We start from the raw sequence: 22,920 nt of genomic DNA, 5'->3' as shown, positions 1-22,920 counted from the left end.
GATAAATATGACAATGTGGAAGGTTTTACACACACTTTCTGTGAGGAATATTGGGGCAAGAGAAAGCAAATGGAAGGGTTAACTAATTTCCAGTCAGGGGTAAAGTTCAATCCCAAGAAAGAAAATATCAAGAGATTTGTGCAAAGTGGGTCACAACTTTGTCGTATTAGAGCACTAAAGTAGAACAGAACAAATTATTTTAGGGGTAGAGAACAAATTGCCTTGATGCTGGAGAAAGAAGATAATTTCAGCACCCATAAATGTGATAAATTTATTCATTATCCTGGAAGAGCAGGAAATTTCCTAAAGGAGGAGGAAAATGCTAAAAGAGATTTTAGGTCTGTCATTAGATAAAATGAGAACATCAGTGAGGCACATCTAATTTTAGAGGAGGCACCAAGGATGAGGAGGTGCTGAATGAAGCAGATACAATGACAGAGACAGGAATATCGAGCTCATGCGACAGCAGTCAGCTGACTGGGTATTGTGGCAAATGCTGCCATATATATGATACCAGTGTCAATGATAACATAGGAGAGGGAGGCAACTAATACTAGTCTGTAATGGTGCCTGCAACAGCACAGGTTAAATCTGCTAGCAAAAGCTTTTGTAAGACAACCACCAGATGAAAGTCTTAGTTCTGGTACAGTAGGAACCGTAGTTGCAGAAGAGGAATGGGATACTGGAAAAATACATGTCTTTCAAGGAAACTTATTAGACTTTCGTGAAAGTAAGGATCATAACAGTGATTCAAGGAACCATGGTGACAAGGAATAGCTGACAAAAATTATGATTCAGAGCAGGTTATTAGTGTAGATATGCACTGTAATGAAGTTGAGGATTGAATACAAAACTGTAGGATAAGCACTGTAATAGGAAAAAGAGTGTTAGACATGCTGGAAGATGAAAACAGATGGGCAGAAGAAGAGGTGCATAGATTATAAGGAGTAATGTCTAACAGTGGTGAAGAACCAGAAGTGGAGGAAGCCAGGGGTTTTATTAAGAACATAACTTTTCAGTTTTAGTTACAGAATCTATGAAATACACAGCTTTTTTATTTGAGGAAAGATGCTTTCAGTACAAGGTTGTGCCCTTCGGGTTGAACATCAGTGTTCGTGAATTTTGTACAGTAATGTCATAGGTTTTGAGGATGCTCATCATAGTGATTCTGTTAATCATTAAGTGAGGTGTTTTATCTAAAAAATACTGGTGGAAATTTTAAATGTAATTATTTAAAGCAAAAGTAAGCCAGGAAAAATTTTAAATTTGCAAAGGTAGTATGTTCATTAAAATATTGTTTTACAAACAGATAAAATGCATAATTATGTTAAAAATATTTTTTTGTTAAAAATGGTTGTAAATTAATTTCAATGTAATGCTATCAATTCCAAGCCTCAGAAACTTAATATTTAATGTAAAGAATGAAGTGTGTCATACATATTTGGTTCACTTGAAAAATTGTAGGTAGGAAAAAGTTTGGTTAAAAAAGGTTCACATTTAATTTTTTTATTTTGCTGAATTCAGTTGTGAAATCTATTATAATCTGTCCTTTATATGAACATCAAATGCACTTAAAATAATTTTAGGTTCTTAGTGGATGTGTAGCATAGCAAGTTATTCCAGGTTATAATAGGGGCAGTAAAGTATGGCACCTTTAGTGCCTCCTGTCTGGTAGCTGCACTAGATTTGTACATTGTTTTGTCTTTTGTTAGACTTCAGCTGATGCACCTATACGAGATGCTGCCTGTGGCAGTGACTTAGCCTGTCAGTAGAATACTACGATATGAATATTTATACTCCCCACGAATATAAATAAACTACCTTAGTGATTCTCCAATTTTGCTCAAACTTAACGCAGTGCTTTTTGTTACTGCTAAAATGATACTGTCTAAATTTAATTTCGTTATTAATCATAGTTTAAAAGATAGAAAATTTTACCTAAAAACCACAAAAAACAATTCTGGTATTTCAAAATTGCTCAATTAATGGCCATAGACTAACCTACTGTGAAAATTTTGGCTCCAAAAATCTGACAAGAATCTTTCATTTTATAATTTTTGTAATTTTTGTTTGATGTAATATTAAAAAGTCTTAAAATTAATATTAAGTTATATTTTGTTATGTGAGTGGAAGGAAGAGACTGAGAGAGTGAATAAGGGACATATTAAAATGCTAAATATTTTATTTTGTGAACTGTGTGAAATCCAAACCATGAGAAAAAATCCTGGGAAGAATCATCAGTTATGTGACAGATTTCTGAGTGAGCATGCTTTTCTAAAAGGCTACCAGAAATGAAGTTAAGAACAAAATAAGTTTGATAATTAACATTTGAATTATTTCATACTTTATTTGGTTTATAATAAAATCTAATGTAATAAAATGAAGTTTGACTTACATAAAATTACCTTCTAAATTTTAACTGAATGAGAGACAATTCTGCCATGAAAATCATCTAGAAAGAATAATCTGTTTGGTTATTCAGATTAGTAGCCAGTCAGAATTGAGGACATCCTGTATGGAGAGAGGGTTGCTCTCTGTACAGGAACACTATGTAGGTAGCTGCTTCAAAATAATTGTACCAAACAAATCATGTTAGATTGTTGATTAGTACGTAAAATGAATAATTAGAGATGTAACTTCGGTTTGGTTATCACTAACAGAAGGCAACTTGAATAGAATGGATTTTAGTGAGCATTTGTTAATGTTATGTGCTTCCATGTGAAAGATAGCAGTGTATGAAATATTCTGGCTGACCTTAGAAAATCCACATGGCATGTTTTGCATTTGTGACAGAATACTATGGTGAGCACCTATGTGAAGGAAGACCACTGAATTGACCAAATGTTTAACTCATGTTAAGTTATGAGTCACTCACTATTTAGATCATGAATAATATTCAGGCAAAATTTCAAAAGTTCTGCCTACCTTCATGTGACTATGTGTAGCATATTTTTGTAACTTTAAAGTTGCAGAGACAATATTAGTGCAGATGTAAGTATGGACTTGATAGCCATTTCATAAGTCTTAGTGGAAATAAATGGTCAACAGAACTTTAAATATCTTGCTACAAGAAGGTGGAACCCAATCACTTTATATTGTTCATGATCTGTCAGTAACTGATTTTTAACTAAAGTTATGTGGCCTCAATCTGGCGATTTGGATGGTAATTTCTTTAACACTGCTTTGCACCACCCAGATAGTACCTGTTATGACAGAGTGAAGGGAGAATGAGCAGACAACAAAACCTATCAAGGTTGGTGGATTGAACTATGTGAATGTAATAACAGTACAAAGAGAACTGAACCCTTCCCTGCCACAAGAGGTACAAAAGGTGCAAGCAAATGCTACATGAAAAAGCACTTATGTAATTGCCATAGTGTTATGTCAAGTGAAAAGAGAGGTGTCACTAAAAACTGGTGACTGGTGCGTCAACAACAAACAAATACACATTCTAAGGAGTTTCCTGAACACAAAAGGCTATGATTAAAAATGAAGAGGATGAAGGGGATACTTACCAGACAGCATTGTGCAGCTGGTATGCTGTGTGTTGGGTACTCTTCAGCTCTGTAACTCCACACAAGCCATCATTTGTTTAAGGACAAGATATTTCCACCCAGTGCTGACAAGGCACCAAGCTGGATAATCTTTTCATGATTGCTAACCGTTTGCATTGCTGAGGTAACCAACACTCAGAATGAAGAGAGTGCAGTGAGAGCTGAGGAAGCAGCATGACCAACAGTAATCCAAAAAATGCCTTAGAGAAGAAAATAAAGAGACTTGTAAGAGATTAATATTGTGTTGCACAGTGAGTACACTAATGTAAATGCATATATCAAAAAGTACTCACCAAACACCAGCAGGGGAACTAATACGCAAAAGGGTTTAACTTTTATAAGCTTTTCGAGTCAGTGGCTCCTTCTTCTGGTAGAAAAGTTGAAGGGGAGAAAGATCAGTGAAGGAAAATGACTGGAGAGTTTTAGGTGCCTTGAGCATAAATATTCTGTGTCTAGGAATAATTATTAAACAATGGAAAATCCAGGCTGGAATGTAACAGTAGTATGAAAAGGAGAGTTGAAACTCACCACATAGCAGAGATGTTGTTAAAAATAATTATTATGAGACAATACACTACTTCACATTGCAGAGTGTTGCTCAGTAAAGATGTGTTATTTCATGAAGTCTTATGAACTGTATAGTGTGTTATTTAGGCTTTTTTTTTTTTTTTTTTTTTTTTTTCGAGTGCTAGTGAAATTGCTACACCAAAAGACATTTCTACATAACAAACAAAAGTTATGGGGCACAGTGGTGAGAAATATGTCAACTGTAATGTATCACATGTGACTTATAGTAATAATACAGTTGCAAATGAAAGAAAATTAAGTATAGTCCTCCTCGTCAAGCAATGCTGAGAAGAAAAGTTCATTAATTTAAAATTTAGGTGATACAGTCAAGAAAGAAGATGTACAAGGTTGTGGCTATAAAAAGATTTCAGTAGAATTTTCCTCATGCGTGAAAGTAAAATCACTGTGCTAGAACTCGATAAGCAAATACAAGAAAATTTGAAGACCTTTAATGAAATATGTGGATTTAAATACACGTTTAACTTTCTGAGACCATTCATGCCATTGTACCATTACCTGTACTGACAATACAATATATTATGTTGATTACTCAATAGTAATCCATAGCAACACACAAGGAGCTTGTCCTATACAGTGAAAAGGGATACAATGTAGAAATGTTTTTCTCCATGGAGACTCCATACTCAGATACACCATTGTGATGCTGTATGTAGAACCAGGACACATATGAAAAGATAACATAGTGCTTCCCCCATGTAGAGCTTAGTCACTGGCCACATTACTTTCAGTGCATCTCTCTCTCTGCACCAGTGTCAATGGAAGCTACAACAATGATCACTGTGAAGACAGTCCAAGATGTTCCAAACATCATCGCACTGTCAGTATGGATACATATTTTGTTGCAAACAAGCCCATCTCTTGACTTAAGGTATTGAAAAATCATGTCGCGGGAGCTTCCCAGCGATTAGACCTGAATAACTGGTGCAAGTCTTTTGAGTCGATGCCACTTCAATGACTTGCATGTTGATAAAGATGAAGTGAGGATCATGAATACGACACAAACATCCAGTCCCTGAATGAAGCAAATCTCCAACCCAGCTGGGAATCAAACCCAGGCATCCTGGCATGACAAGCTGGCACACTGTCCACTCAGCTACAGTGGCAGACACTTAATGTATTGGCATGGCTGTATGACCAAAAGAAATATATAACACTGCAGTGTCTGTGTTATTCTAAATTATGAAGGAATTTTCCTTTGGACATAGATGCATGTTGGAAGCAACTGGCACTGAGGCAACCACAGCCATTATACATGAAATGTATTCACAGTTACAAATATCAACAACCATAAACTATATAATGGAATGATGACAATGAAAATTTGAGCCAGACTAGGACTCAAAACCAGATTTCCAAGTTATGCCAAGCGTTGCCTTATCATTAGACTATTGAAGTATGACTCACAGCCAGACCCAAACTTCCATTGTCATCAGTCTTGTATCTACAACCTGTACTCGTACATCCGTTATGTATGTTTCCATACAGGAGAGAAAGCTTACTTGAAAGTCGCTCATCCCATGCTGATGGATAAATATGAAATTGCAGTGCATGTATTATTCCAAATTACAATGCAATATTCCTTCAGATATGCATGTATGTCCAAAGGAATAGGCAGTACAGTGACTAAAACCATTTGAAGTACATGAAATGTAGTCACAGTTGCAAATATGGACAACCATCAGCTATATAACAGAATGGTGGCAGCGAAAATTTGTGCCAGACAAGGATTCAAACCCAGATTTCCTGCTTGTTGGGAGCAGTTTCCTTACCATTAGACTATTTGAGTATGACTTACTACCAGACCCCAACTTCCATACATCATGTATATATGCCTGTCCAAAAAAAACATTGCATCATAATGTGGAGTAACACAGTCCCTGCAATATCATATTTATCCACCAACACTAGGCAAGTGATATTCAAGTAAAATGTCTCCCCTGTATGGGAATATACAAAATGGTACCATGAGAACAGGGTGTAGGCACATGGTTAATGACTTATGGAAGTTTGGGCTTGGCTGTGAGTCAAGCTTGGACAACCCAATGGTGCCACCACTCACGATAAGCAGGAAATTCAGGTTCTAGTTCTAGTCCATCCCAAATTTTTATTGACATAATTTCATTATACAGCTGATGGTTGTCCATATTTGCAACTGTGAGTACTTTTCATGTAAGAAAACAATATGTCTGTTATGTCATATCACTAAGATGATATGTGATACTGAGTATGACCATTACAAATCCATCAGTTCTGCACTCCCATGTCAGCCATTGGATCCCGACCAGTGTGAGCATCGATATTGTAGAGCAATAAACTGCAGACTTGACAGATCATAATTCTGCCTCTGTCAAATTTTGACACATGCTGATTGATGTTTCTGCTTCTCCGACAAGGTAAAACTCAATCTTGTAATAAGCATCCAATATTAAAATGTAATTCCTGAACAAAAAACTCATTGTGTGCTCTTTCCTTATATACAGAACGTAGATCTGGTTACTGCTATTTACCTTATGCTTTTGCACTGAAATGCTAAACTACATTTCATGTCAGTTTGACGTTTGTTGCATGCAACCATCATTGTGTTGCAATTTCAATGTCCAGCATTGTACTTTTAGGGCTGCATATCATTTTTCATAGTTTATTAATGAGCAATATATGTTTCATAAGATTCCTGTGACTCAGTCGTTCTATTCTTACACTTTGACAAACATACGATGTGCTATCCAAAATTTTTGCAGCTGGTGCTGCCATCTGTTGAAAACTTTACCTTTGGACTAATGGTCACCATCACCCTCGAAGTAGTTTCCTTCTGCATGTACACAATGGTCCCAGTGCTTCGGCCACTGGTCAAACATTTTCTGGAAGCCCTGTTCTTTGAGGGTGTTTATCACCACCAGTGGTGCTTCTTGAATACTCTCTAGAGTGTCGAACCAACGGCTTTTCAACTTCATTTTCAGTTTTGGGAATAGTGCGAAGTCGCATGGTGCCAAATCTGGCAAGTATGGTGGGTAGGGTACAAACGCCATGTTGTTTTTTGCAAAAAAGGTCCCGGTGAGCAAGGATGTGTGATAGGGCATGTTGTTATGATGCAGCAGCCAGATCCCTTGATGACAAAGTTCGGGCCGTCGCCGCCGCACGTTTTCACGGAGCCGTCGCAAAATGTCACAGCTGTTGTTGTTGTAGTTGTTGTTGTGGTCTTCAGTCCTGAGACTGGTTTGATGCAGCTCTCCATGCTACTCTATCCTGTGCAAGCTTCTTCATCTCCCAGTACCTACTGCAGCCTACATCCTTCTGAATCTGGTTAGTGTATTCATCTCTTGGTCTCCCTCTACGATTTTTACCCTTCACGCTACCCTCCAGTACTAAGTTGGTGATCCCTTGATGCCTCAGAACATGTTCTACCAACTGATCCCTTCTTCTGATCAAGTTGTGCCACAAACTCCTCTTCTCCCAAATTCTATTCAATACATCCTCATTAGTTATGTGATCTACCCATCTAACATTCAGCATTCTTCTGTAGCACCACATTTTGAAAGCTTCTATTCTCTTCTTGTCTAAACTAGTTATCGTCCATGTTTCACTTCCATACATGGCTACACTCCATACAAATACTTTCAGAAATGACTTCCTGAAACTTAAATCAATACTCGATGTTAACAAATTTCTCTTCTTCAGAAACGCTTTCCTTGCCATTGCCAGTCTACATTTTATATCCTTTCTACATCAGTTATTTTGCTCCCCAAATAGCAAAACTCCTTTACTACTTTAAGTGTCTCATTTCCTAATTTAATTCCCTCAGCATCACCCAATTTAATTCGACTACATTCCATTATCCTCATTTTGCTTTTGTTGATGTTCATCTTATATCCTCCTTTCAAGACACTGTCCATTCCGTTGAACTGCTCTTCCCATTGGCAAACCTCGAAGTTTTTATTTCTTCTCCATGGATTTTAATACCTACTCCAAACTTTTCTTTTACTGCTTGCTCAATATATGAATTGATTAGCATCGAGGAGAGGGTACAACCCTGTCTCACACCCTTCCCAACCATTGTTTCCGTTTCATGTCCCTCGACTCTTATAACTGCCATCTGGTTTCTGTACAAATTGTAAATAGCCTTTCGCTCCGCTCCCTGTATTTTACCCCTGCCACCTTCAGAATTTCAAAGAGAATATTCCAGTCACCATTGTCAAAAGCTTTCTCTAAGTCTACAAATGCTAGAAATGTAGGTTTGCCTTTCCTTAATCTTTCTTGTAAGATAAGTCGTTGGGTCATTATTGACTCACATGGTCCAACATTTCTACAGAATCCAAACTGATCTTCCCCGAGGTCAGCTTCTACAGTTTTTCCGTTCATCTGTAAAGAATTCGCGTTAGTATTTTACAGCTTGACTTATTAAACTGATAGTTTGGTAATTTTCACATCTGTCAACAACTACTTTCTTTGGGGTTGGAATTATTATATTCTTCTTGAAGTCTGAAGGTATTTCGCCTGTCTCATACATTTTGCTCACCAGATTGTAGAGTTTTGTCAGGACTGGCTCTCCCAAGGCTGTCAGTAGTTCTAATGGAATGTTGTCTACTCCTGGGGCCTTGTTTCAACTTAGGTCTTTCAGTGCTCTGTCAAACTCTTCATGCAGTATCATATCTCCCATTTCATCTTCATCTACATCCTCTTCCATTTCCATAATATTGTCCTCAAGTACATCTCCTTTGTATAGACCCTTTATATACTCCTTCCACCTTTCTGCTTTCCCTTCTTTGCTTAGAACTGGGTTTCCATCTGAGCTCTTTAATTTTCCTGTAGGCAATACCTATCTTACCCCCCATGAGATAAGCCTCTACATCCTTACATTTGTGGTCTAGCCATCCCTGCTTAGCCATTTTGCACTTCCTGTTGATCTCATTTTTGAGACGTTAGTATTCCTTTTTGCCTGCATCACTTACTGCATTTTTGTATTTTCTCCTTTCATCAATTAAATTCAATATTTCTTTTATTACCCAAGGATTTCTACTAGCCCTTGTCTTTTTACCTACTTGATCCTCTGCTGCCTTCACTTTTTCATTCCTGTCAATTCTTCTTCTACTGTATTTCTTTCCCCCATTCCTGTCAATTGTTCCCTTATGCACTCCCTGAAACTCTGTACAACCTCTGGTTCTTTCAGTTTATCCAGGTCCCATCTCCTTAAATTCCCACCTTTTTGCAGTTCCTTCAGTTTTAATCTACAGTTCATAACCAATAGATTGTGGTCAGAGTCCACATCTGCCCCTGGAAATGTCTTACAATTTAAAACTGGTTCCTAAATCTCCGTCTTACCATTATATAATCTATCTGAAACCTTCTAGTATCTCCAGGGTTCTTCCATGTATACAACCTTCTTTCATGATTCTTGAACCAGGTGTTAGCTGTGATTAAGTTATGCTCTGTGCAAAATTCTACAAGGCGGCTTCCTCTTTCATTTCTTTGCCCCATTCCATATTCACCTACTATATTTCCTTCTCTTCCTTTTCCTACTGTCGAATTCCAGTCACCCATGGCTATTAAATTTTCGTCTCCCTTCACTACCTGAATAATTTCTTTTATCTCATCATGCATTTCATCAATTTCTTCATCATCTGCAGAGCTAGTTGGCATATAATCTTGTACTACTGTAGTAGGCGTGGGATTTGTGTCTATCTTGGCCACGATATTGTGTTCACTATGCTGTTTGTAGTAGCTTACCTGCACTCCTATTTTTTTTTATTCATTATTAAACCTACTCCTGCATTACCCTATTTGATTTTGTATTTATAACCCTGTATTCACCTGACCAAAAGTCTTGTCCCTCCTGCCACCGAACTTCACTAATTCCCACTATATCTAACCATCCCCTTTTTAAATTTTCTAACCTACCTGCCTGATTAAGGGATCTGACATCCACACTCTGATCCGTAGAAAGCCAGTTTTCTTTCTCCTGATAACAACGTCCTCCTGAGTAGTCCCCTCCCAGAGATCTGAATGGGGGACTATTTTACCTCCAGAATATTTTACCCAAGAGGATGCCATCATCATTTAATCAAACAGTAAAGCTGCATGCACAGTAGTATGTGGAATTCACTGTTTGGTTAGGTGGGACAAATTCTTTGTGCACAATTCCCTCGGTATCAAAGAAAACGATGATCATCCTCTTCACTTTGCACTTCACCCGTCTTTTTTTTTTGGGTCTTGAAGAGCCCAGGCTCTTCCACCGCGATGATTGTTGCTTTGTCTCTAGGTTATAACTGTACGTCTCCGTAGCACTTTTCCCGAGATTCACACAGAATTTGATACACACACACTGTTGTGTTTGCAGATCCATCATAAAATCGCCACACACCAAACCCAGAGTATTACAGAAATCACTGTGGACATGCAACACATCCTCCCAGCTGAATGCCATTCTGCACAATGACTCATCAGATATGCAGGTCTTGCCATCTAGCGGTGCAAAGATCTACTACTCCTACTTTCCAGATGGCAACACCAGTCCCAAAACTTTTGGATTCCACCTCGTACTTTCCTGTTGGTAGCACATCAGTTGCACTCAGACCCACTTTAGTAATGTCTCTCCTATGGAGAAAACTATAAATGCCAATCAAAAAACTATTCAAATGCTGTACCATCCAGAATCAATACGCCAATTTGAAAAATAGCTGTGAGCAAACAGCTAATGCACCAGGTAGAAGAGATCTTTTGTCGGTACACTGTGTCCCGCTGTCTGAAGAAGTCCATAACTGTTTGCTGCACACCCTCATCTGACAGGAATCATTGACCCTTCAAGGCCTTTTTTTAAGGAACTGAAGAAAGGATAATCAGATATTGAGAGATAAGGATTATTGGGTGGGTGCTTGAGGGTCTCCCAATTCTCCATTATAGATGAGGCTTGCCTCCCTGATCAACTAGTGTCTTGTGTTGAGCCACAAACAACTGGGAACTTGGTGCATCATTCCACATTGGTGGTTTTTGACAGACTTGCTGCTCCATAAACATTCTTCATTCTCTGATGGACATCTACCAGTGACTGTCCTTCAAAGTTGCCATGGTCCGTATTTACATGTTTACTGCATGCATGTCGGAAAGGTACAAGTGCCACACAAATTGCTTTCCTGTATGTTGGTGTTGATATATCTGCACTGAAGTTGTATTATATTGCATATATGCCGCAGCGATGCTCTCAAATGGAAGCTTTTTGATCACCCCTTATGTATTTAATTTGCTAGTGAAATTTTGACATAATAACTGAATACTTTAAATATCTTAAAATACACAGTAGAATATAGCAAACTAATTACCTGAGTGCTGTATCTGCATTTTTAGAATAGTTCACGGTAAAGACTATATTTCTTTCAGAATATAATACCAAATATTTGTGGAAGAAGTGGGAAACCATGTAATGAAAACTGTGCCAATGATAATGACAAATGTGATCAACAGAAAGTGCTCTCAACACTACATTTGGAAACACAACATGCAGAGTGGTTTAAAGTTGGACACATTGATGATATTTTCCTTGTTCTTGGTACAAAGTCTGATAAAAAATATATGCTGGTAGCGGGTAACACAGCTCATGGTTAGTAGAAAAAAATCTTTCCTTACATTTATCTTTTGTATGCAATCCATTTCATAAGTTATTATTTGCAGCACCCAGCTGCTGGAAGCACACTTGTCTTACTGATGTGATATCCAAAATTATTTTATTGATGTTTATTACATATATTACTATACTATACTATTACTATATAGTACACTGGCTTACAAGCTCTAAGATGTAACAGAAGGCTTAAAAATTCTCTACCATAACTAGGAATATGGTAATGGCAACTCCTTCATGGAATGTATTTATTTATTTACTTATTTATTTTTATTTGGTCTTGTGACATCTTGCGCATATATAGGATGAGTCAAAATATAATGCAGAGGTAAACATTAAAAATTTTTCACAGAAGGGCAATACAGAAACTTACCATGATTTCACATTCAACATGACTAACATTTGCTACTTTTGTGTTTGATATCTCACAAATGATTCCCACAGACAATACATCCATATGAACACATTTATGCATAAAGACAATACAGAAATTAATCATGATTACACATTCAATCTTAGTGACATTTACTAGACAATAGTGTTCAACAGTACATATGTATGGTTGCATTTACTATATCTGTTTGCTATATTATATTTCTCATATAGAGGTAATATTTGCTATGACTAGTAGTTTTACTTAGAAGTAAGATACTGTTTTACACTTCACTCACTGACAAATTCATAAACCAAGTAGAAATTGTGGTTCATCAGAAATAGCTTTAGCTTTTTTATTTGAACAGGCTTTCTTTACTCATTATTTTTATGCTAGATAGGAGGTGCACTATGTGCAACTGTGTTGTAGTGATTCAAGAATTTCTGTGTAAAATCTAGAACCACTCAGCCTTCTACCATCTTGAACTCACAATACTCTAGATATGAGTGAGGGATGGTAGAGACCTAGCTACTGTGCATCACATGTTTATGTGTGCAGGTTTAAAATCAGTTGCGGGAAGAAAGTAGACGTGGTGGCTGAACGGCACCAACAAGTACCTTACAAACAATCCATAGATGTGTTAGTGAGTGTGTAATGAAGAACCATTGAGTTTACATGCTGCTCTGTGCTTATTGTGTCATTGACTATTGTTAGTTATAACAAGAACAGTTGAAAAAGTACTATTATGGACTCTTGAGTCAGCCTTGGTAGAGTCAAGATGTATTTTCTGATTCATTTTAAGGAAGTCACGGTAGTCAAGCAAACTTTCTTTTAACTGTAACTAATTTTGTTTCTAATGCTCGACAGTATCAGATACTTAAGAAACTTACATATGTATGTCGAAAGTGTGAATTATATTGTGCATGAAAGTCAAATACATTGTTAACTGATGAAAAGGAAAGTTTGTATGCCTACTCATTTTATAAGTAGAAAGAGGCTTGAAAGTTCCTGTACCTAGAATTATTTGACAGAGAAGTAGTCAAGAGAGTTTCCAGCAGCCAGCTATCCAGTAGAGAAGTGTGGCTGCAAATCCCAAGTAACTCATCTCATAAAGAAGTGGAATGTGGTGTGGGGAAATAAATCAGTGTAACTCAGACCCACACTCACACTGTAAGTCATCAGAACGTTAGAGTGTTGCACTATGTTTAACACTTTTCTGACATAAGAGATGTGAGTATTATTGCGATTTATTATGTCATGGTTATGTACAGGGCTGTTTTGTTTATAAGCATTGTATGCTGTTAAATATTCTCTTACAAAGACTATTGCTTCATGTAGACACAAGGGTGGATGGTTGGGGATCTTAATGTTTGGGAAAGAGAAAGATGTGAATTTTGCCTCTTCTTGTTACAGATGATTCTAACAGCTCATTTTTGTCTTTTGATTGTAGTTTGGCTACTTGGTGAATTTCCCCAGGATAAGATTCCATATGTGATTGCAGATTGGAAATGTGCATGATATGCCTGCAGTACTGCTTCTTTATTACTGCTCAAGTTCAGTATCCTCAGCATATAGCAAATAGATGAAATTTTACCTGTCAGAGACTGAATATGTGTATCTCATTTGAGATCATCACAAAGATGTATTCCCAAAAATTTCACATCATCAACTCACAATACACAAGGGGTGTTACAAGAGTATTGGACCTTTGGTTGGCAAAAATACATTTATTAATTTGGAGGTACAGCACTGTAATCCCCTGCAATGTAGTTCCTATACAATGCACACACTTCTCCTATTGCTCGTGTCATTTTTAGAAACACTTCTGGAATGTGTTCTTTGCAACAGTGATCAGTTAGGAGGACATTGCTTTCTGGATTATGCCTTTTCTTGACTCAAACCGTGTTCCTTTCAGTGCCATTTTTAGCTTGGGAAACAGCCAAAAGTCATACAGAACCATAGAAGGGGAATAGGCTGCCTAACTAACTGCAGTAAAATTGTATTGGTGAGGACAATTTGAATATGTGTTGAATGGACGGATGCAGTATCATGATAGAGTTACCAAAATTTTGCTACCCACAGATCCAGTTATTTGAACTGCACAACATCACAAAGGTGATAAAGGACCTCCAGTTGGTATTCCTTTGTGATGCTTTGGCCTTGAGACTCATAATCATGGTGCATCATCCCATGAGATTTGAAGAAAACAGTCAACATGACATTGACATTGCTGTAGATCTGCTGTGCTTTTACTGTCAAATATGTTCACTGTGATAACTGAACCATAAACTAATGTCTCCTCCCCTGTGATCACAGCATTAAAAAAGTTTCAGTTTCCATTTGCATTGTCCAACATGTCATGCAGTTTCTGGGGGGTATTTCTTCCCCAATTTTGTCAGCAGTTTTTATGTGAATTTTGTAGACATTCTCCTCATGCACAAATCAACAGTCAGAATTGAATTTTCTCATCCAGTTCTTACCCCTTCCTCATTTGCAAGTACTATGAGATGACACTCTACTTTGACCAAAGTCCTCACTTGGTCAGTGATATTTGTATTTCAATTGTTGAGGGTAAGCCTGAATGCAGTTAGCTGTCCACTAACATTCGTCCATTTTTGAAGTGGCTTCACCATTCCTTTATGCACGAGTTGCATCTGGCATTGCCACAAAAGCTTGCTGAATTTTCTGGATGTTTTCCACTTGTTATCTCCAAGCTTTTGGCAAAATTTGATGCAATACTGTTGCTTGGTTTGTTACATTATTTTTCAAATTACTGGAATGTGGTGAGCACTTACTATATTCCCTTTAAAATAACTTTGTGACTGGTGTTTCAGTGAGCTGAGTGGTAGGGGACAGCTGAGTTGAGAGGTAGGGGAAAGCTGCCATCAAACTGTAGTGGGTGCCACAGCCAAGGTATGTTGGCTGTTTAGAAGATATATTCAGAGCCTTGTTTAGCATGGCTGGCTGCATGCCAGCAACAATGCCTCTCACTGCTGCAATATATCAGACACAAACTTATTTTAGTTATTTTAACTGAAGTACACATATTGTCACTTGCACACTAACTGCCCATGACTGACACTTAATGCCAGTTGGAAAAAATTCATAAATGCAGATGAATGAATGTCTGCCACCACCAAATCAAGCCTCCTGCAGGAAAGAAGAAACTTTGATAGTTTTTGATCACATCTTTCAGTTGAAGTCAGATATAAAATCCTCCCATCTACTGTGTATTATATAACTGCAGCCATGCTGAAGATTAACTGATGAAATTATGCACTTACTGTTATGCCATGGAATATATTGAGTTTTAAATAATACCTACTGAATCAAATTGGCTTGATGTCTATTTTTAGTGAGACTTCCAGGTCATATTTTGAAACTACAGAATGGAGTACTGATTTTTAGCTCACATAATTATGTATTGACTCAATCTTCAAACACATAATAATTAATACATTTCTTGTTTCTCACTTTAATGACCATATTAACTGAAGAACAACTCAACAACAGCTTACATGCTTGTCCTTGCACTGACCCTTGTACAAAAATGTAACAAATCCATTATTAGAAAATACTTCTGTAAAGTTATATTGAGAAACTTCATATTCTCAAAAACTTAAATTTAACAGTAATTTTTACAATAAGGAACTGACATATATTGTTTCCTTACAGACTTTCTCTTCGATAGAAACTGTTGTAAAGCATAAATTGTAAACACTTGTTTTTCATATGGAAATTACTGCTTAAGTGCTTAATTATTTTTAATAGTAATCTAACCTAAGTTTGAATGCTAAAGTTACATTATTTCATTACCTTGTGAACCATGTTAATGTTTATTACTGACTGGTCTACTTACAGTTTTATAATTGGTCTAAGTTTTACACAGTATCTTTACAGAACTTTCTATTCATATAATAGAGGGAAACATTCCACGTGGGAAAAATATATCCAAAAACAAAGATGATGTGACTTACCAAACGAAAGCGCTGGCAGGTCAATAGACACACAAACAAACACAAACATACACACAAAATTCAAGCTTTCGCAACAAACTGTTGCCTCATCAGGAAAGAGGGAAGGAGAGGGAAAGACGAAAGGATGTGGGTTTTAAGGGAGAGGGTAAGGAGTCATTCCAATCCCGGGAGCGGAAAGACTTACCTTAGGGGGAAAAAAGGACGGGTATACAATCGCACACACACACACACACACACACACATATCCATCCACACATATACAGACACAAGCAGACATATTTAAAGACAAAGAGTTGTCTTTAAATATGTCTGCTTGTGTCTGTATAGAAATGCATTAAATACCTAGAGATGGTGAGCTCATGGTATCAAGAAACTACCACTCATGGAGGCATATCTAAGTATGCCAATAAAAATCTGAACATTAAAGATGTGGACCTGAGAAATTACTCCTCAGATATGGGTTTAGAACTGGCTGGCTTAGAAGTAGTAGATATGAATACGATTTTTGTTTCAGTGTACCATTCACCAAATGGAAATTTCGAAAACATTATTACTAACTTAGAAAGTTGTTTATGTCATATAACATACCTTAAACTGAAAATTGACTGTGTGGCAATCTTAGTGTACACATAGGTGAAAATAGTACAAAAGAGAGAGCGTTCTTGAATTTAGAAAATAGTTATGGTCCCTTTATAGCAAACAGACTTCCAACTAGAGGTGATGCCTGCCTTGACACCATTATTACAAACATAGATACCTGGAGTTACAAAATAAAAGTAGTTGATGCAATAATAGCAGCCCACAGTACATTAGTCATGGAACTACAAACGAAGACTATGGGTAACCAACAGACAAAGACTTGGCAATCAAATTATGTGTTTTACAGAAGAATAGTGCCAAAAGAAAAACTAGACACTTTCAATGCCTCACTGTCTAGTATAAACTGGCAGCAATTAATTACAGAAGCAAAACCCAATGAAGCCTTAAATGTTCTTTTCCAGACACTAAAAACCAAATTTGTGAGATGTTCTCACTGATATCTAAGAAAAGCCAATCAGGTAAAACACAAGGAAAACAGAAAGCACTTAAAGCAAAAACATGGTACATACCCGAGCTAGCGAATCTAAAAAAACATTGTTATAATGTGGAATGCCTGTGCCAAAGCAGTCACAGTTCCAAATAGTAAACAATTGTTACACAGCAATTACTTAGAGGCCAAGAAATTTTACAGAAAAAAGTAGAAGAAGCTAAAAGGAGAGGGAATGATAGATTCATAAGAGAAGCCTATAATCCGTGCAAAGCAGCCTGGACTCTAGTAAATGAACATAAGAAGAAGCCTACTTCCTCTTCTAATGACTGCATTCCTGATGACTTCAGTGACTACTTTATGAAAGCTATAGAAAACACTGTTGCTGAAATCCCAAACTCGGTTATAGATCCTGCTGTTTACTTGCCACATAAAACTCAGTAAATTTGAAACAGGGAAAAAAGTACATGCAAATGACATAGTGAAAATAGTAAAGTCTTACAAAACTTCAGAGAGTCAAAATATCTGCATTATTTCCTGTACTGACCTAAAGAAAATTATTGGAGAAATAGCACAGCCATTAATAACATTTATAAACAAATGCTATCTGCCGGAGTTTTCCCAGATTTCTTGAAACTTGCAAGGACAGTACCAGTTTACAAAAAAGGAAACCCAGATAATGTGTCAAGTTTTAGGCAAATATCAATCATTCCTATACTAGCAAATGTGATTGAATCTATCATGAAAGATCAGATCCTAACTTATTTTGAAGAAACCAATCTCTTCATAGATGCACACCATGGGTTCCACAAGGGAAAGTCCTGTACCACTGCATCATTAGACCTATTAAGAAAAGTAGTATAGGCATTCAAGGAGAGAGAGTTTATGGCACTCACACAGTGCGATATAAGCAAAGCTTTTGACTGCATCCCCCACAAGGTCTTGCTCAAAAAACTAAAAAGCTATGGTGTGGGAGGTACAGCCCTAGCTACACTTCAGTCTTACTTGGAAAACAAAAGGCAGATTGTTTCAATCCAAGGAGCAACATCCCAGGAACAGAAGGTAGAACACGGTGTGCCACAAGGTTCAGCCATAACCCCACTCCTCTTCCTCATTTTTGTAAATGATATAAGTGAAGTTGGTGAGACACTACAATTTGCAGACGACACCACTCTTATTGTCAATGGGGAAAATTCTGCCCAGGCAGTCATGAAGTCTGATGTACAGTTCGAAAATGCTAACAAATGGTTCATCACCAACAAGGTGAAAGTAAAAGAACAAAAAACCCAGCATATGGTATGCAGCCTTCGAAAAAACACATACTCTGACTATATAAAATCTGTGAAACTGTTGGGCTTCACCATAGACCACAAAATCTCGTGAAATGGACACACTGTGCATGTATGCAAGAAACTCTCTCATGTAAAATACCTCCTATGAAGATTAAAAAAAGTGATTACAGATCATCTTCTGATAACTGTCTACTATGCTTTGTAACATAGCCACATTTTGTATGGATTACAGCTATTGGGTCATTCAGGAGGCTGCAAGAATGTGCTGCTGCTGCAAAAGAAGTCAATAAGAATTATTACATCGAACAGTAGCCAGGAACACTGCAGACTATTATTCAGAATATTGGGAATAATGACTGTTTATAGCCACTTTGTATTATTATGCCTCATCCACATAAGGGAAAACCTAGACATCTACAGCAAGAGGCATAACATCCATGAACATAATACCCGCAGCAAAAAAGACATATACCTACCAACCTGCTGACTGTCCAAAACAAGAGACAGTTTTCCAGTGGTCGCTGTGAGGATGTTCAACAAACTACCTGTTGAATTTCAGACCCTGCCACTGGACAACTTCAAGAAACAAACTCCTGAAGGCCTAAAACAATGCCCACTATACTCTGTCCAAGAATTCTTTGACTGTGAAGAAAACAAATGGACTCAGTGAACATGACATAGTCTATATACATTTCCTGTATAAAGTTTAGATGTTATTGTGTAATTCATTATATTGCAAATCACTTGATTGTAACTTTGACGCAGTCTGTCCAGCCATGGTTAGTGAATGACGAAGACCTTATAATAAAGGGTAATAAATGATAATTAGCATTTGACTTTGTATCTTGACATTTGCCCTTACTTATGTTACTGATTTACCTGTCACATTACTTGTGTTTATTCTTGTTTTGCGGTTGTCCAACGTATCAGACAAAAATTTTAAAATTTTGTTTCCCGTCGTTTTCAGAATCTAGTAAAACCACTACATCATTATTGGTTTACCATTGGTTTGTTCCATTTGGTGCTGCTTTCCATTGTTTGCATTCCACTTCCTGTAAATAAATTAAATAAATCAGTAGAGAGAGGACAGCTTGCTATCCTAGTTTCCTTCTTAGTGCCACTGATATCTATTTCTGCCCTCTGTTTTTTGCAAAGATTAAGAATCCATTTTTTATCTCTTCAGCCTGTTCCAGTTTTATTCAGTATCTTCCAGTCCATTCAGTCTAAATTCTTGTCTAGATTGACAAATGTGACACATGTTTTCCTGTTCATTGGTTGTAAGATCATTTATCATGCTATTATGGGTTCCCTGGTTCCTTTTCCTCTCCTAAATCCAAATCAACCATTTTATAAATTTTAATTAATTCCAGCTTTTAACTTTTACTTAACAATATTGGGTACAGGTTTTAAAGCACTGCTTATTAATGCTAAGGATCTGTCATTTAAAAAACCATTGACATTTCATTTCTTAGATATGGTGATTGTTTTACATTTTATTAATTCTATTAGTAGTGTTCTTTCCTCTTAGCAGACACAAATATATCTGTGCAGCTGTAATTTTGCCTTATCTCGAGCACTGTTTAATAATTCAACATAAATATCATCTGTTCCTGACAGTTTGTTGTTATTCGAGTTTTGTTTAAAGACCTGTGGATTGTGCCCTGGCAATTTGTGGTCCTTTGAGCTCATTTTTCACTATTTCCATTGTGCTTATGTAAACTGAATCATCTCTGCATGATAACTTTTACTATAGCCACCCACTTCACTTTTTATTTTTTCAATGGAGAAAAAAATGTGCACTAAAAAGTCCATAGTTGCACAGTGTGAAAGAAAATATTGCACAGAGTGAAAGAAAATATTCAAAGTGTGAGGCTCATATATATTTTAACACAAATCGTACATAATGTAGAACATTGATATTTACTCCAACTAGCATGTTTTAGTATTAAATAATGAGATGAGTAAAGAAATCATTAATTGGATTGAGCAGACACTGAACAACGGCTAGGCTTCTTAACACAAATTTGATCATTGGAGCTCCACTTATACATTTGGGTTTCTCTTTGGAGCATGTGAGGTAATAGATGAGTTGTGGCACTCTGGAAATATTTTAAGTTCAGAGTTGGTGGCCACTGGTTGGGCTGCTTGTCAAGCCGTGACTCATTAGCAACTGTGTTATGCCGCACAACTTCCGTACCATGTGGTCCAGCTGACCACATGGCTGGGAATTCCATGGTGATGCTGTGTCGATGCAGGAGATGTGCTAGGAGTGTCAAAGATGGAGGACTTTGTGAGACCTTAATGGCAAATAGGTCACAGTTCTTATAAAAATTAATAGTAGCCAGATGAATCATGATACCTTAAAAAGAAACGTGTACATTACCATTCTTTGCACAATGATTCTGATGGTGTAATCAGATTTTCAATATCTTTATTAGTTTAAAGTTTAGTATCTAACGATAAATTATACAAGTAACACCCAGCAACAAATTTCCAAAATGTAGACAGTTCATCCGATTTTGTCAATCGACATGTCTTTAGAAAGCTATTACTGTAAACCTAAATTGGTATGAATTACCGGCATGTAACTTGCATATTACATGAGTTATTGGAGGTCAAAGTGGCCGATTACTATTAATTGTGTCAGACCATAAGTACTCCACAGTGACATGAAAAAATGGTAGCAGCATGCTTATAAATATGTTTATTCATCTATGTCTTTGTTTATATCTGATATATACTATTCATGAAGAAATTGGTTAATTATTTACTGTATTTTAGAAAGCACAGAGGAATTAGGGTACTGGCTTACTTCTGTTCTATTCCTTTGATATATGTTTATTTAATCTCTTTATTTATTTAACAGTGTGTGTTAGAACATGTTTATGGTCCAGCTGTAGGAATATTTATTTAATTTCAAGATATTTCAATGTAAATCCAGTATTCTGAATGTGTTTCATTATGTTTGTGAGTGTGCGTTGGCTTGGCACTCTAGCCACTCTAGGCACTCTAGCCAGTGAAAGCAATCGTTCCAAAAAGGACACATGGAGAGACTGTATGGATGTGGGGGTGGCAGTTCTGAACAGTGAAGCATGAGGGACAGTGGCAGAGGGCACAGGAGTGTCCTGGATGGTACAGCACGAAAGACGCATGGTTGCGGGAAAGACTTGGAGATTGGAGCAGGTTGCACGCAGTGGCGGGAGATAGAAATATTTCGTAGTGCCGACTTGTGCGCTTGTGAAATTTCTGTTGCTTCTGCGGTGAAGACGTAGTTTGCGTTTAGAAGTGAATATCTCACGAGCTATGTTGTTGCCCATAACTAATTATGTGAAGTAGGAATCTATTGTTTCCCTGTTGTTCAACTTATATTTCATTTAATTGCTGGACCATCGACACCAATAAGTGTTTTAGAGGGACAAACGGCATTCTTAAAGTTACATCTGCTATTGTATGCATCATTTAAAGTCATTAAAATATTACTTGCAGAATTTATTTAATTTCAATCTTTCATTTATAAATTTCTATATAACATTCAAAATTTGCAATTGCCGAGTGATAGGAACCTTCGACCATTCGATTCATGTGTACATTCATATTGTATACTGTAGACTCAGCAGTATTTGGCTTGTAATGTGGCAACTAAGTATCCCAGTCCCTAGACAGTGAAACCAGCCAAAATTTTTAATATTTCAACTTTGAGTCAGAGGATACATAGTTGAGGGCCACCACACCACCATTTCATTTTTCTCAGAAAGTCTGCAAGCACCACATACAAACAACACATATGGAAAGACAGAAGGAGAAAGACAGAGAACGACAGTCTTGTTCTAGTCAGGCAATGAAGGCTTTCATGATTAGATGTCTTAGTTGCTGCTTTTTCCTAGTTAAACTTTGATTTTCAAGGAGAATAATTCATTTGCCATATCAATAAACTGTTATTCCAAATTCATGAGTCTGACAACCCAAAGAAGGCATTTTTGTTTGAGGGTGCTGATAAGCAGGTGTGTCTGTTCTCTTGTAAAGTAGTTATCATTCTTTATTTATTTTCATTTTGAATGCATTTATTCCCTCATTCATTCACAATTGTCTGTTGTTATTTTAATATTTATTTTACTATCCAAGTCTAAATTTTTTTTTTAAAATACACTAGTTTGTATGTTTTTTATTGTTGATTGCAGGTGTGTATCGAAGAAAACCTGACATTGAGATATTCATTGATGTTAGTGATGTTGTGGAACTCAAGAAATTTACCATTGATTCAGAGATAACAATTGGTGGAAATATGACTCTAACTGAAGTTATGGAGCTATTTTATGATGTTTCAAAATCAGACAAAAATTTCAGTTACACCAAAATGCTTGCAGACCACATAGACTTGGTGGCAAATGTTTCAGTTAGAAATGTAAGAATACATTGCACTTAGCACTGGTACTGAGGTTAAGCCACACTTAAGTTTTGAAAACACTTTTATAATGTGATTTAGTTCTCTTTGACCTCACA

At 36.8% G+C, this 22,920-nt stretch overlaps 1 protein-coding gene across 1 annotated transcript in view; it reads left to right on the top strand.

Moving 5' to 3' along the window:
- Positions 1-22,920, top strand: part of LOC126204155 (xanthine dehydrogenase-like) — a 316,025-nt gene that overhangs the window by 97,331 nt on the left and 195,774 nt on the right. Inside the window, 2 exon segments of the mRNA XM_049938563.1 lie at positions 11,537-11,730; positions 22,599-22,822. Coding sequence (XP_049794520.1) covers positions 11,537-11,730; positions 22,599-22,822 — 418 coding nt within the window.

This window comes from Schistocerca nitens, chromosome 9 (genome assembly GCF_023898315.1).
Source record: "Schistocerca nitens isolate TAMUIC-IGC-003100 chromosome 9, iqSchNite1.1, whole genome shotgun sequence".
Classification (NCBI taxonomy): domain Eukaryota; kingdom Metazoa; phylum Arthropoda; class Insecta; order Orthoptera; family Acrididae; genus Schistocerca; species Schistocerca nitens.
The sequence above is the reverse complement of the archived record's forward strand: the minus strand, read 5'-3'. Positions and strand labels throughout refer to the sequence as shown.